General features: G+C 39.6%; 1 protein-coding gene across 1 annotated transcript; it reads right to left on the reverse strand.

The window, feature by feature from the left end:
• Window positions 1-2,864: 2,864 nt before the first annotated feature.
• Window positions 2,865-13,902, reverse strand: atp6ap1a (ATPase H+ transporting accessory protein 1a). Its single transcript, XM_072697356.1, has 10 exons — window positions 13,729-13,902; window positions 12,322-12,448; window positions 11,058-11,132; window positions 10,166-10,356; window positions 9,622-9,662; window positions 9,403-9,488; window positions 8,755-9,017; window positions 7,683-7,733; window positions 7,362-7,599; window positions 2,865-5,678 (listed from the first exon to the last, which is right to left on the reverse strand). The coding sequence occupies exons 1-10, from the start codon at window positions 13,863-13,865 to the stop codon at window positions 5,469-5,471; spliced, it is 1,419 nt and encodes a 472-aa protein (XP_072553457.1). The 5' UTR covers window positions 13,866-13,902; the 3' UTR covers window positions 2,865-5,468.
• Window positions 13,903-14,936: the final 1,034 nt, after the last annotated feature.

Below are 14,936 nucleotides of genomic sequence, written 5' to 3' on the forward strand. Positions count from 1 at the left end.
CAAAAGTTGGCCTCTATAATAATACTGTCAGATTTAATAGGATTTATGTTCAGGGCTGGACCAGAGCGGAAGGTGTCTTAGCATTCTTAGCTTGTTGAAATGAGCGATGGATAAAATATTCAGGGTCAAGAACAGCAGTAAAACATCGTACTCTAAGTCCGCGTCTGTCGTCTAATCTCTGCAGAAGTGCATCGAGTCTGCGGTTCTCAGGGGAAATGTGTGGTGAAAACGTTCCCACCTTATCTCAAACACTCCTGTGACCTTAGAACAAGAGACTGAGTGTGTGAGTGTGACTGCAGGGATTTAATGAGACACTTAAGGAAAGAGATGAGCGTAATAAGTAGTGTTTAAAGGGTCTATAAGTAACATTTTAAAGCAACAGTATGCAACCTTAAAACAGCAGCTTCAGAATCACGATGAGGCTCTCGCTGCACTGTGGACTTTGGTGGAGCTGCACAATGACTAACTCTCTAGAATGGTCAGTGCAATGCTGCATAACCCGAGTCATATTAGTGTAAGATCCTGTAGTATCACTCTACCGCCTCAGCCCACATGCTTCTTCTGGATCTCTCATCTCGTCCAGAAATGTGTGCACAGCTGTCCATGAGGGGGCGCTCAAAGCCTGATCTGTATGTATGGCAGTGGAGTGAACAAAACACCAACTGTAGGGGGAGCCCGAGAGAGAGGGGGGAAAAAAAAAAAAAAAAAAAAAAAAAATCATAATGCTGCTTTAATGCAGAGATATGTAAATAAATTCTATTATAATTGGCTTCCGTGTAAATGGGCGGGGCTAAACTGCTGTCACTTTTTAAGATAATCTGGAATCTGTTCAAACATTCTTGATGAACAGACCAATAGAAATGCTCCAAAAAGACGTGAAATGATACTTTTTACATTGACTTCCATTCAAAGTCAAGGTTTTTTCTTCTCCTGTAAAGAAGTGTGTGTTTTCCACACCAATCAGAAGGAAGCTGATCTGGGGCCCAACTCTGAGGGAGCTAGCTCGGACACAGAGGCCTCCTGAGGTTCGGCTGAAGAGGACAAAACCCAGCCAGATTCTTCCCCTCCGCCACTGACTCTGACTGACAGCCATTGCATCAGTGTAGCCCCCATTGAACTCCGTGCCAAAGCAAAGGCCAAGCACATACGACACATTTGGACACGTTTGATTGGCTGGTGGTTGCTTAGCAACGATGGAGAGAGATATTCTGACCAGTTGTGAAAAACCTCCGGCCGTGATCGAGACACACACCAGCATGTAAGGGTGGTATTGGGATAGGCTGGAATTGTGAGATCACGATACTCAGATATTATACAGTCTAGTGAAAATATGAGGACACCCCTGGAAAACCTTTGTCTTTTTGAACACATTTAAACATCTGGTCATTTAAATCAATATTGGGAGATGGAAGTAACTGATGAAATGTCTTTAAATGAAGTTGTATAATGCAATTAAAAGAAATATGCAATTTACTAGCTAAAATATCTCAAATTAAAATATATATAATTAAAAAATCAGCAAAATGTAGTTTATAGCAATGCAGTGTTTTGACTGGTGGATTATATGAGATGTATGAAAAATGGTATAACAGGTGGACATAAGCACATGAAATATACAAATATTAGACAAAATTAAAAAAAAATATACAAAAAAAAATAAAAATAAAATACTGACTAAAATGTAAACAAATTGTACGGATGTGTATCATTATGAAAATATTAGTAAGGCTCTATTCAAGGCCAGATTACTGACCAATAAGTTTATTTATATATATTATTTATATATATTTTTTTTCTAAGCAAATACACACAAAACCTTGCTTGAATCAAACATACCAGTTTCACTTATGATGAAAGTGATCGTTGCAAGCAGCAGTTTCTATAAGCCTGGAAAGAAGTGTCTTGTCTTTTAAATAGCCGCCTGTTTTATAGAAAAGCCAAGAACAAGAATTCTTTTTAACTATTTACAGCCCCCCAATTTACACTCCTTCTTTCCTCAGAAAAGATCGCTACCCATACACACATCACACATTAACAGGACCCATATTTCTAATACACCAAAAATCCACTGAATTTATGTAGCTTCTAAATACATTAGCTTTTACCCAACATGTCAAAAGCCCCGCCCATAACCAAGGACATATTTTGCACCATTTTAACAGGGGTGAACATGAACAAAGATGATATTAGAGAGATCTCAATATCGGGCCACCACTGCTGATTGTTCCACTGCATCCATCTACAGAAACAAGAGCAACAACTGACATCATTTAAGCAGATTTCACTGCTGTGTTTAGTAATGCAGTAGTCCTTCCAGAGCCCTCACAAATGCGTTAAAGACGCCTAGCCTACAAAAAGGTGCCGGTTTCTGCACACAGCATTACTTTGCAAAAGCCTGGACACCCAAATTAATTGTTTGGTGGTGTTTATGCCTATAAAACACTAGACCAGGGCTGTTCAATCCTGGTCCTGCAGAGTTTAGCTCAAACCTGAATTTAACACACCTGATGCAGATAATGAAGGCCTTCAGGAGCAACTCTGTAGGGTGGTAGATCTCCAGGACCAGGATTGAACAGCCCTGCTTTAGACAGTTAGACAGTGGAATACATACGAATACATACAAATACACATACATGAAGTAAAGTACTGCTGGTGCTCATGTGTGATACTGTGTGAAAAGTATTGAGTAAATATCATAATAATGATAGTATCGTCATAGCGGTTGCAGAGCATTTTGAACTATTTACCAGACAAGTTAGAACGTACGCACTTACATTTTCAACAAATTAATAATTTGGGAGTATAGAAGTTAAACATTCATATTCTAACACCAAAAAACCCAAAACCACACAGGACAATTAAAGAACGTTTCCCCACATATTTTATTTCACACTAAAATGATTCACATGACATTCAAGAGTACCTTAATGCATTGTTTTTCTTAGTTGTGAGCTTTTTAATATATAATATTCATTATTTAGTATAATAGTGGCATAATGCTAAAGTATTGTTTCCATAAATATATATTAGACTTATCTTTAAAGAGCCCATATCTGACATTTTGTTAGCATTTTAGATTTTTTCTTGAGGTCCATTTACAACATCTGTGTGACTTTATGTTCAAAAAATGATCCGAATTCATTTTTCAGGCTGTTTGTATTACTGCACATTTAGGACGAATAAAAGATACATGGATTCTGTCCTGATAGATTGTGGTAGGCTGAAGTTACTTTAATACTAATATATTTATTATTTCAAGCTATTTTACTTCAATACAGCAAGAGAAAATATTTTTTTTTTCATATGGGCTCTTTAATGATAATGAACTGAGAATATTTCTAGACACTATCTTTAATACATTTTTTATTTATATCCAGCTAGTTATGAATCAATGTGCACAAAAAAGCAAAATCACAGTAACGGAGAACCTCAATACGAGAAAAAAAGCTTATTCTGCTTCCCTTTGAAAAATAAAACTACATTTTGTACCAGAATGTATAAAGTTTGTCCCTTCAACTTAGTAACGGCGTAGTGCAACATATAAGAGACCGGGTCCATTCACACAATGCAGACTTCAACACTTCTGCATGGATTTGTTCAACTTCACATCACTGCTTCTTACCGATGTTTAGTGCATACATACTCAAATGCTCTCCAGTAATTTTCCAGTAAACTGCCTCCCTGTGAATAGCTTACAGTTAACAAACATCAGTCAATTCACACAACTCCACAAATGCACACATGCCACAAATAAATATCATCTAGTTACTGAACAGCAATATTTTCATCTTATTATATGTACAATTATTCAGATTGCTCCACTTAAAGAGTGTTCATCATGTTTTTAAACAAAATAACTCAATATATAAATAAAGTCTTATGACAGAAATATTTAACGAACAAACCTCTTCCATATAATCCCTTTGCCTAAGGTAACAATGTTGTACACAGATCCCTTTGTTCTGTTCTGTTCACCCACTTAAACCACATTTCTACTCCCCACTCTCTGAACAGCACGGTATTGAGACACACCTCGTTGAATTCAGGTGTTTCATTCATTCAGTCTCACTGCCTCAGCTGTATAAAATCAGGCTCCTAATAATGCAGTCTGCTTTTCCACACATCAGTGAAAGAACGGTCGGTTCTGAAGAGCTCACTGAACTCCAGTGTGGTTCTGTATGTAATAGGAGACACCGCTGCACCACCAACAACAACAAGTCAGCTGGTGAAATTTAGACCTTCTCTCCTAGATCTTCCTCCATCAGCTCTGAGTGGTGTTATTATTGAACAGTGGAAGAGTTTAGGAGGAACAGCTCACAGAGAGCAGCTCAGCCACCGAGTGTCTGTCAGACCACGGAAAGCTACAGACGGGGTCAGGGCCGAGTGCTGAGCTTAGAGCAGAGTGCAGAAAAGCCCCCAACTGACTCAGTAACTGCAGCAGAGCTCCAGACCTGCTGCTGCTGCTGGTAGAGCTTAGAGCAGTTAATATTAATAATGCCTATGGGGTTAGAATGGGAGATCAATAGGAATAAAGGAGGTGAATAGGTGTCCATATAGTGTGCGTGTGTAATATACACACACATATATATATATATATATAATTTTAGTTTCTTTTCGTTTTTTACTTCTTGAATCAATTGGTGTCACTTTAACAATGAATGGAACAATAGAAATGCTCCAAAATGCCAACTTTCATTGAAATTTAGGAAGCTTTATTCCCCTGCTGGAGTCTGAATTTTGGAGATTTGAGGTTTTTACATGAGTAGCTCTAGCAGTGAGAAACAGAAATGTGGTTTATGTAGTGTGACCTGTAAATCATTTATTAGTCAATGGCTCATAAACCTGAACCTGAAGTGTATTTACGGCAAACAAGCATTTGACTGTTCCCAGTAACAACTGCTGCCCTCTAGTGGTAGCACTCAGACTCTGTTTCATGCTTTTCCCCGCAGCTTTAGCTGACAAATAGTTAAGGATAAGGACTTGATGCCTAAATCAAGCGCCTTAGGACACAAAAACACAGAACATTTGCACTCTAGGTCTTAATTCCTAGAATTCTTTTCTAAAATTCAAGTATAATACACCCTCACTCAGTGACTATAGTCTAATTCTCCAGTTCTCACCTACACAAAACACAAAAGCAAAATAAGGTGGAATGAAAACAGTCGGACATAAACCTCTTAGAATAAGCTTTTGTCCTTGAAGTGAAAATGTAAACACAGTTATTCCAAATAACACTGACTCAAATGCAGAGGAGGACATTAATAGTAATAAATACACAAACAAAAACAAAAGAAACACAAACAGACTCCTGTACCTGCAAGTGATGAGTGGAATGGACTAGCTTCAACTCATTCTAACGATGATGATCATGCAGACACGAGCGGTCAAAAAGACCACGCGGCCATTGATGGAGCTGAACCTGGGAAAACAGAGTAAAGGAATACAGGAACATGGAATTTAGGGTGAAATTACTCTGTCTGGGGGACAGAGATGGCAGGGCCTTTGGGGTCATCGAAGCGGTCCATGGTGTGCAGCTGCATGATCATGTGCAGGCCGTAGGTCAGCACCAGCACCATCAGCAAGGACGTGAGAAGACCCATCCAGATGCCTGGTGTGAAGAAGCCTGCGCAGTCACTAGCATACGAAAAGTCCTTCCCACTCACGTTGAAGCCTTGGATCTACGGGGAAAGCGAGAGAGGCCGTGATTGGGGGGAAAACGACCTCATACTGCACAGGGGAGAATGGGGCACCAACGAAAAAATTAACTGCCCAGAGTGTGTATGGGGGAGGTAGGGGGGAGGAGATACTGGGAATACTGCCTTAGTTGTAACAGTGTGTTAAAACCCTAGTGCAGGGCTGTACTTCATCCTGCCTGTTTTAAATGGTGCTATATTAGGGCCATAATAAAATAGCTATGGACTGAATACAGTGAATTTTACACACTCAATAACACTCTACACATATTACAATAAAAAAATAGTTTTTGGGAAATACATCATGGCAAACCTTCACTACCACCATGAAATGATGGTATCCTTTAAATGATATTATCCAACAGTTCTGATCAAAACAATTAGATTTTTTTTAAGAAAAAGTATTTAACTGGTGTTAAACATCTGTATTCGAAATTATATTGAAATGATACTTCTTTTATTTTGGAAAAAAAATATATACACACACATACATACATATACATTATATTTATTTTTTGTTTATGCCAAGATGGTCTCTCTGGTTTTTCCATCGCTTAATTATTTTTCTAGTTAAATTTGGGGATACAGATCAAGCTCACTGCAATTATTTATTTATTATTCATAAGGCTTTATGATGTTATGTCTCAAAACGCAACACTACAGATTTTCTACATTAAGATACAGCAACAGTATGCAAAATTGGCATTTCATGCTCCTGACCTCCCCTTACAGTCAGGAAGTGAAATATGCACCTTGAGACCCCAACAAAGAACGTGTTTTTCTGGACGAGCTGAGAGATACCGAACTAAAGAAGGAATGTGGACTGAGGCAGAAGAGCAGTATCACAGGACTTTACACAAATATTTAGCATGTCGAACCCAGAGTAGCAGCGACAGCGGTGCTATTCTCCCTATTACAGTCAGTGGAGCCTCAACATGCTATTTTAAAAGGTGTAAATGCTACATAATGTTGCTCTAAAGCTTAATGCGGCATGCTCGTAATGGTGTTGTGTCTATACTCCACTGAAATCTCATTCGTTTATGGTGTGTTGGTGGAAAGAAAAATAAAACAAACAAAAACACACATGCATTAAATATGAACTGATTTCCCTGCAGCATTTTAAATTAACTGGATGACCAGGAAGGACACTCAGACTGTAAAAGATATCAAACGCAATAAAAATAAATAAATAAATCAGTCCAGAATGCCACTATCAAAATTGTTTACTAAATAAACTGAAGTTAAAAGGATTTTACCTCAGTAGTAATTAGCAGCATACATAAATCAGGGGTAGGCAACTCCGGTCCTGGAGGACCAGATTCTGGCACGATTTTGTGCTTTCCTGCTCAAGCACACCTGATTCAACTCACATGTTAACTGCCAGGTTTAGTAGGCATGTTAGAGCAGGGAAATCGGCAAACTGTTCTGAACTCTGACACGCTTTGCTTCCCTCTGATTTAAATTAAATTATCGATAGAATCATAAAGATCGGATCAGTACTTGCCGATCCTTAGTATTCGGGTATTCAGTCCGGATCAGGAAGCCATAACGCTGTATCAGGACCTCTCTAATAAGCACTAATAAAATCCACTTTGCGGATCAAGTCTGGCCTCTTTTGGTCATTTTACTATGACACTTGACTGATTTGTGCTTTACACTGAAATCTACCTGGAAATCATCGAAGGAGATCCTCCAGTCATTGGCGTTGTCCTTGGCTGAGCGAGGGGTAAGCTGGGCGTAGCGGAAGCTGGTGACAGAGTCGCACCGGTATGAGTACTCGGCAGGGGCGTAGATGCTGCGGCTGCCGTTGAAGGAAGCCTTTTTGCCATCGTACTCCAGCTGCACCGTGTCCATGGTGAACCAGCGGCGGGCCGACACCTTATAGTGCCGCTGCCTCATGATAAAACTGCAGAGACAGCAGAGCTGTAACACGCTGCGGGAGTGTGCATGCTACACAGAAGAGTATTGAGGATTCTGAGGGTTACTTACATGAGTTTGAAAGAGCGATAACTCAACACGTTCTCGTAGTTCAGGACCAGTCTGTAAAAACAACAAAACAGAAGCATGTTTCTGAACTGTGATGGAGTCAAATCTATCTATTCTTCTAACTATATAATGAAATGGGCTCTTAAAGAAACGTATTTATGAATGTTTGCATTATTTGAGGATAAAGGATTGGAAGCACTGTTAGAAGTTTGAGTCAGATTCATATTAAACCAATTTTAATTTCGATAAGCTGCAATTCCAGAGGTTTCAAATTAGTAGAAACAATTTTTTCCTTAAAATTCAGAACAGTGAATGATTGTAAAATGTTCCCAGAATGAACTTCAACTAAAATAATACCTAAAAGTCCTGGTGAAAAAAAAAAAATTTGCCTATTGTAAATAAAAATCCTGTAAAATCCTGAATAAAAGTAATCTTAAAATGTGTTGAAAGCATCTAGTAGAGCTGGGCGATATGACCTCAAATCAAGATCACGATTAATTTAAGATTTTATCTAAATTATGATTTAAAAAAATGATTATTTTAATAAACAAAAGCCACAGCATTTTTCTTTGGCATCAGCTGCTTGCATTGCTCATTAGGCTCTATGAGTCCTCCATGTTTCTTCAATGCCGTAGACAGTAGTATGTTTTTAAGGGGACAGTACATGAACACACACAGTGGAAAAACTACAGAATTTATAGACAAATAAATAAATAATTGACGTGGGCAATATTAAGTCGCTTAGAAGCTGCCCAGCCCTAGCATCTAGTGGACAATATTTAGGTCCATGTTGTGTTTTAACTTTGTATATAGTTACAACACAGTTAAAAACCAAACATCCTTAACTTTTTATGAACGTTATTAAATAAATAAAGAGAATATATATCCGCATTTTATTTTTCACAGCTTAGGATCATTTCTTTTGGTCAATTCATCATGAAATGTTCACACAATATAAATAAAACATATCTGGTGTGTTGAAATGACAAAATCAATTCAAAGTAATTACACAATAAAAATAAGTAAAATCCAGTACATTTAACTCCATATGTTTGAACAATCATCTTGAACTCACCTGGAGTGTGTCTCATTACAGGAGGAGCCTTCCAGTCTCGGAGAGACCCCCTCCCCAAAGGTTTTGGGGGCAAGGTCGTGCCTCTCCCACTTTCCTGAGCGGAACTGGCTCACGGTCAGGTTCTCAGCCCACATTAGGATACAGGTGGAGCCGCGTTCCTTAAACTCCACAGGAGCATATGGAGGAGGAGGGCCACCCCGCTGGGACTGCAGCAGGGAGCGAGTCCCCACAGAAAGCACTGCCAGAGAGGGCTCCTCAATTACCTGCCACGGCAAAGGAGGGCCTTAACATATCATTGCTGTCATGCAATTAACATGCATCTCCAAAGTAAAAAAAATTGATATAATGTAAAGAACAACTTTCAGATTCAAATAACTCAATATGTCCAAATGTTTGTGGACACTCCCATACCCATTTCTGACACAGAATCACAAATGCACACACAGCTGGTCTAGTCCCTGTAGAAAAGAAGTACTGCCAACAGTATAGGACTCTCTGGAGCCAATAAACATGAATCCACTGGCACCATGAATTAGACCAGGTGTGGGGTAGAGGGTTGAATGTTCTGCACATTCACTTCCTGCATGTTTAACCCCTGAATCTGCTTTGTAAATACCTTCTACTGAAGTGTTTAGGGTTGTTGCTTACCCGCGATGGTCTGAGAGCAGTGTACACGGCCATGTAAGGGACAGACTGGCCTTTCATGATATTCAGCACCTGACCAATCACCTCATCTGAAACACACACGTGAAAATCATGTAAAAACTGAGCCCTGACATTAGTGAATGAACCAACTATAGAAGTTATGTAATCTGAGCATTACAAGCCCTTCAAATACAGTGTGTAAGAAATCCACAGCACACTCACCGTTACCACTGAGCACCTCCTTGGCAGACATCATATCAGCCCTATCACACAGAAACAGAGACAGAGAGTCTGTTTAGCACCAAACAATGAAAAGCCATTATAAGCAACATGCACTACACAGCATCAAACTCCACCTTCATGGTGTATAGTCCGAGACCAATGAACAGTACAGTGCCCAGCCCAACTGGAGATTTAAAATTTCTCTAAATTGCCAAGAGTGTTTGAGCAGAAAAGGCACAGAGCCTCCAGTACTGAAATCAAAGAACTCTGGGCTACTGTCTATTGTAGGTCTATAGAGTGGACCTATAAGGCAGGTTTAGCTCAAAGTGGCCAGTCAGCATAACAGAGAAGAAAGCAGGAACACTCAATCATGACCCGACTACTGATCCGGCATAGTCCAGCAACTGTCCTAATGTGTGTTACATCTCTGAACTCTATGAAATGTATGACTCCTGCTCTCTTTTGCTCCATAAATGGAACATAGATGACCATCAGTGCTGGTCTCAACTGTATAAGAGCAGCCGAGTGAGTGCTAGACACTGACCCGGAGCTGTAGGGGAGGCGGAAAATCAGCAGTGCAGGCAGGGAGGCATTCAGCCGCAGCTGGGCTAGGGTGTCTGGGTCCATGTAGAGCGGAGCTGTATCGAGCTGCTCCTGGAGGAGCGCAGGGAGTGCTGCGCTGGCCGAGGAGGACACTGACGGCAGCAGTAGAGAAGAGGATGACTGCAGAGCCGCCTGGTGATAGAACAGAAAAGATGGTGTCTGACAAAAAAAACTAGAACATTTCCTTTCACAGAAAAAAAGCCCTATTCGGGACTGGGTTTCCTTTGGGAGGTGGAGTAATGTAATTTCATTTACAGGATGTCTGTAAAACCTATGACCGATCTGCATGGGATTAGAAACCTCAGCATAAATGACTGAGATGTGAGTGGCTACTCAATTAACGCACTGCCCTCACCTCCAAAAAAGGTACTTACATTTTTGATTATTACTGTACGTGTTATTTGTGTGTGAAAATGAGCAGCTACATGTTCATAACACATATGTAAGCTATTGGCTACGCTACACCATGACTTCCTATGGTTTGCCACAGACTTGAACAAGCCGAGGTATCTGTGCCACGCAGGACGAAACTAAAAGCCTCCTTGAGCGTCTCAATACTTTAGAAAACACACAAAAACTCTCCACAGGATTTGTACGATTTTTACCCACATGTCGAATCACAGGACTAAAACCACTGAGAAACTCAGTAATTACTTTACCTCCCTACGTAAAACTAATCCCAGCCAAACAGGGCTTTAGACTCTAGGGAAATAATCTCAACCGATGCACAGTGATCCGTTTGGGCTTATAAGCCTTCCAGCAGTAGTGCTTCAGAAAAAGAAAGTGTACAGAGCAAGGAGGCAATATGGACTGTTCCTGAAGTATAAACTCACCTCAAGGTTAGGGAAAGCACTGTCCTGTTTGTTCCCGAAGACACCAGCATACATGGTGAAGTCATCAACACTCAGCTGAGCAAGAGAGAGAGAGAGATATCATTCATACACCAACCTCATTATTCACTGCTGAACATCTCCTAAATTATCAGAGCAATATGACGGTTTTAGCATATCATGATACACAAGGATATCATTGGTGCTTGAAGAACACTGATCCACTGCATGTTTCATTACAAACAATGTAATTAGTGCAGCGGATTCGGTACTCAGTATGGGAGAGTATTTGTTTAGTAGTTTTTATGAATCTGCAGCTTCTGATGCATTTTGTGTACAGTCATGTACATCACTGTTTATGTTGTGTATCGTCAGAATGTCTTTAAATATTGAAATTTAATATTTTAAGCATATCGCCCACCCTGTAACTGTTATTTACCGTCCCTTTTAGCAGTGCATCAAGCTTACAGTGCTTCACTTAAGACAACAATGGGAATATCGGACACTAGCATAACTTACTTAGAAAAATCTATGCACTAAAGCTCCTGGTCTATTTACCCAAGGATATCCTTAGTTTGAATAGGCAAGAATAAATAAATAAATAAATAAATAATAAATAAAAAAAAATAAAGATACCTCTAGGATTAGACTTTAGATAAATTATACCTTTTTAAAAATGCAGTATTTTCACTAAATGACGTTACAACGTCAAAGAAACAGCTCACTGCTAGAGTTTTCCTGCATGTTATATAGTCATAAACTGGAGTAGTGCTCTTGAAAGTCATGCTAAATTGAATTTATTGTTAAAAATATATATAAATATGTTAAATGTTTAATAAAAAGTCAATCAATATATCAAATCAATCAAAAAAAGTCTTGTAGGGAAATGATCTATGATGTATTAGTGTTTTTATTTCATAATTTGAGATATATTACCAAATATAATAATATAATTAATATATAATTCCAAAAACCATCATGAAACTGGCCACTGAAAACATGAAAGTTAAGGTTTATACCATCACATTCTTACTATGTACAAATATTAGCGTAATTAGTGATTAGTGCAATGTACAGACTGGACTAGGAGCGTGGAATGTAGAACCTTGCCGGTCACACCCAAGTGGTACACTTCTCCGGATTACGGTCGTAAACCCGTGCATAGTTTTGACTCAGGAGGACTTCAACAAATGCACCGTAGACTCCCAAACCTAGTCGCTGTGTGTGATGTAGTTGAGGTGAGGTGGTAAAAACTGGTTAAACTGACCTTATCCTGAAGGAAGAGCAGGACGTTATGAGGTGCAGAGCGGAGTGCTGCACTCAGGTAGGACTGCAGCTGATTGCTGGAGACGATGTGACCGGAGGCCGGGGCATTCTGAGAGGCCAGGGGATACCTGGAGAAGAAACGGCCACCGTAATGTTCTCATAAGTGAAGGTGCAGAACAGAAAAGCATATTGTGTATCACGATAACAAAATTAATCACGATACGATAAAATATCATCATACTGCCCAGCTCTAACGATACCATCACTATAAAAACCCTGTCAATTTATTTTCAGTGATGCTGAAAACTTGCTGCTTTTATTTTCTGCAAAAAGCAACTCAAGACCAGCCTTTGCTGGTAGCCGGTGGTCAAAGTGGTGGAAAATCAGCTGGTCAAGCTGGCCAACCAGCTTAGCTGTAGACCAGGATGGCGTACGTTTTCATTTGAGTTTGATGGACAAGCTGGTCTTCCAGCATGACCAACTTGATCAAGCTGGTCGTCAAGCTGGTCAGGTTGATCATAGTGGTGAACCTCTGTGATAAGGCTGGTCATGCTGGTCACCAAGCACCAAGCCCAGCTGTTTGACCAGCTTGGGCTTATACCAGAGGAATAAAACCAATGTAATTATTTATATATGTATGTTTCAGATGGTTTTTTTTAACCATTTTATCACCACAGGAAATTCCACCAATGATCTGAATAAAATAACCAACAATTATTTAAATAAAATGATGAGGGTAATTTTTTCACATGCACAGACCATGCTGTAGATATTATGCATTATTATTAATAACACAGGGTAAATGCAGGTAGTCAAGTAGTACAGCTTAATTAGCCTGTAAAGTCTATTAAATTTAATATACAAGACAAAATATAAGAATAATAGATCTATTTTAATCCCCAAACTGGAGCTTCTGTCCTCTTAGCCACAGCTGCCTGGGATGCTTCTACTAGAGCTGCTGTGCTCGAATTGGGACACTGCAGTTTTCACACCTTCATTTCGACATTAAAGCTGCCTTATTCATTCTTACACATTATTAATCACACAATATTAATAAATTAACAAATAAAATGCTTCTTAAACACAAAAACACCGTCGTGTCCATCCGTCCTACACCTAGAAAGCTAGCTGGTAATATTTTGGTCACGAATAAGTCCGTATTTTAGCACAACTGAAGGCTTAAAATACTCCTGAAAATGTGTCAAAGCGATTTCACTCCACATCAGCCCTCTAATTTGTGTCTAAACCGACCAAATATCTCAAAAATTGAAGAAACGTGGCGCTAGCGGTCACTAGCTTAGCTTAGCTTAGCACCGTAACCGGATAGCTTGAGGGACCCTAGATAGCGAGCTAGCGCTATATGCCACCAATAAACACCAACAGCGTTTAAGCAGAAGCCGATAAATACCCATTGCTGGCCCACATTAGCAGGGGAACCTGCTCGTTGCATGTCCCCGAAGCCAAAACGCAAAGCAAAAGAGCTACAGTCGCAGCCAAGCGGCCAACAGACATCCTCATAACGGCCATCTTCGCCATCTTCAGCATCTTCAGCTCGGTAGCTGTCCGTGGCGTGGGCGCGTTCCATTCAGAACGTGTGGTCCCTACGCCCTAAGCCCTAAGCCCTACGCCGGAGTGTGCATAGAACTCGTCATGCGTCTTCCATGCCCATATTAGGAAGTCCGGTCTATGCTCGTTTCCTCTATGCGAATAATGAATACAAATCACATTTTTGAGTATTTTAAGGGCATATTTTTTTGTAATTGCTCTGGTTCCTCACAATTACAATTATAATAATTATAATAATTTTATATAATAAATAAATACATTTAAAAAAATGTGTCAGACACAGATGGAATTTGGGCTTCGGCCTAGTGAACACGCACACATACACACCAGTGAGCTGTGGGCAGCCATTGCTGTGGCACCCAGGGAGCAGAGAGGGTGAAAGGCCTTGTTCAAGGGCCCAACTGTGGCAGCTTGCCAAGCCCGGGTATCGAACCCACAACCCTGTCGTCAATAGCCCAGATCACTGACCGCTGACCCACATCTAACCTCACATGTCTGTTAGTCTTGCTAGTTGCTAGTTCAATGTGCAGCAAGTAGAGCTTGATACTGGCAAAGGAACCACTAATACACCATCACACAATTTCACACAGCATTCAAGAACTGCTATTTTATTTATTTATCTATTTATATATTATAATAATAAATAAAAATAAAAAAATAATATATTTTATATATTGGTGCAGGATTTTTAGGATTTTTTCAATTGGAAATAAGCCAAAATATATTTAACTTATATAACAAACATATTTATTAGAAAATAATAAATAAGAAATAATACAAATTAAAGCAGCAGTCCTTACATTTTTTTTTTTTCATTTGAACTGAAAGCAGTCTCCTGAGTGAAGAGGGGCACAAATAATGTAATAAAGGGTATCAGTGTGTGGCATGGCCATCCCTGCAAAAGCCTCATTTATTCATTTTAATAACAAAGTGGTCTGGTAGGTTCCTGGGAGTATTAGCCTGGCCTGGCTATGTCAAAGAGGACCCAGCACCGTTTGCTGATACAAACTGAGCGGCTATTGCAAACGTAGAGATATCAGAGCTGCAAAC

Source organism: Salminus brasiliensis, chromosome 14 (genome assembly GCF_030463535.1).
Source record: "Salminus brasiliensis chromosome 14, fSalBra1.hap2, whole genome shotgun sequence".
Classification (NCBI taxonomy): domain Eukaryota; kingdom Metazoa; phylum Chordata; class Actinopteri; order Characiformes; family Bryconidae; genus Salminus; species Salminus brasiliensis.

Bases quoted from the DNA above. Each gene is read 5' to 3' on its own strand.
- atp6ap1a (XM_072697356.1), bottom strand. From the start codon at position 13,865: ATGCTGAAGATGGCGAAGATGGCCGTTATGAGGATGTCTGTTGGCCGC. The intron at 9,489-9,621 runs GTGAGTGTGCTG...TGTGTGTTTCAG, and splicing joins GGAGGTGCTCAGTGGTAACG to ATGAGGTGATTGGTCAGGTG. The intron at 9,018-9,402 runs GTAAGCAACAAC...TTGCCGTGGCAG, and splicing joins CTGCTCTCAGACCATCGCGG to GTAATTGAGGAGCCCTCTCT.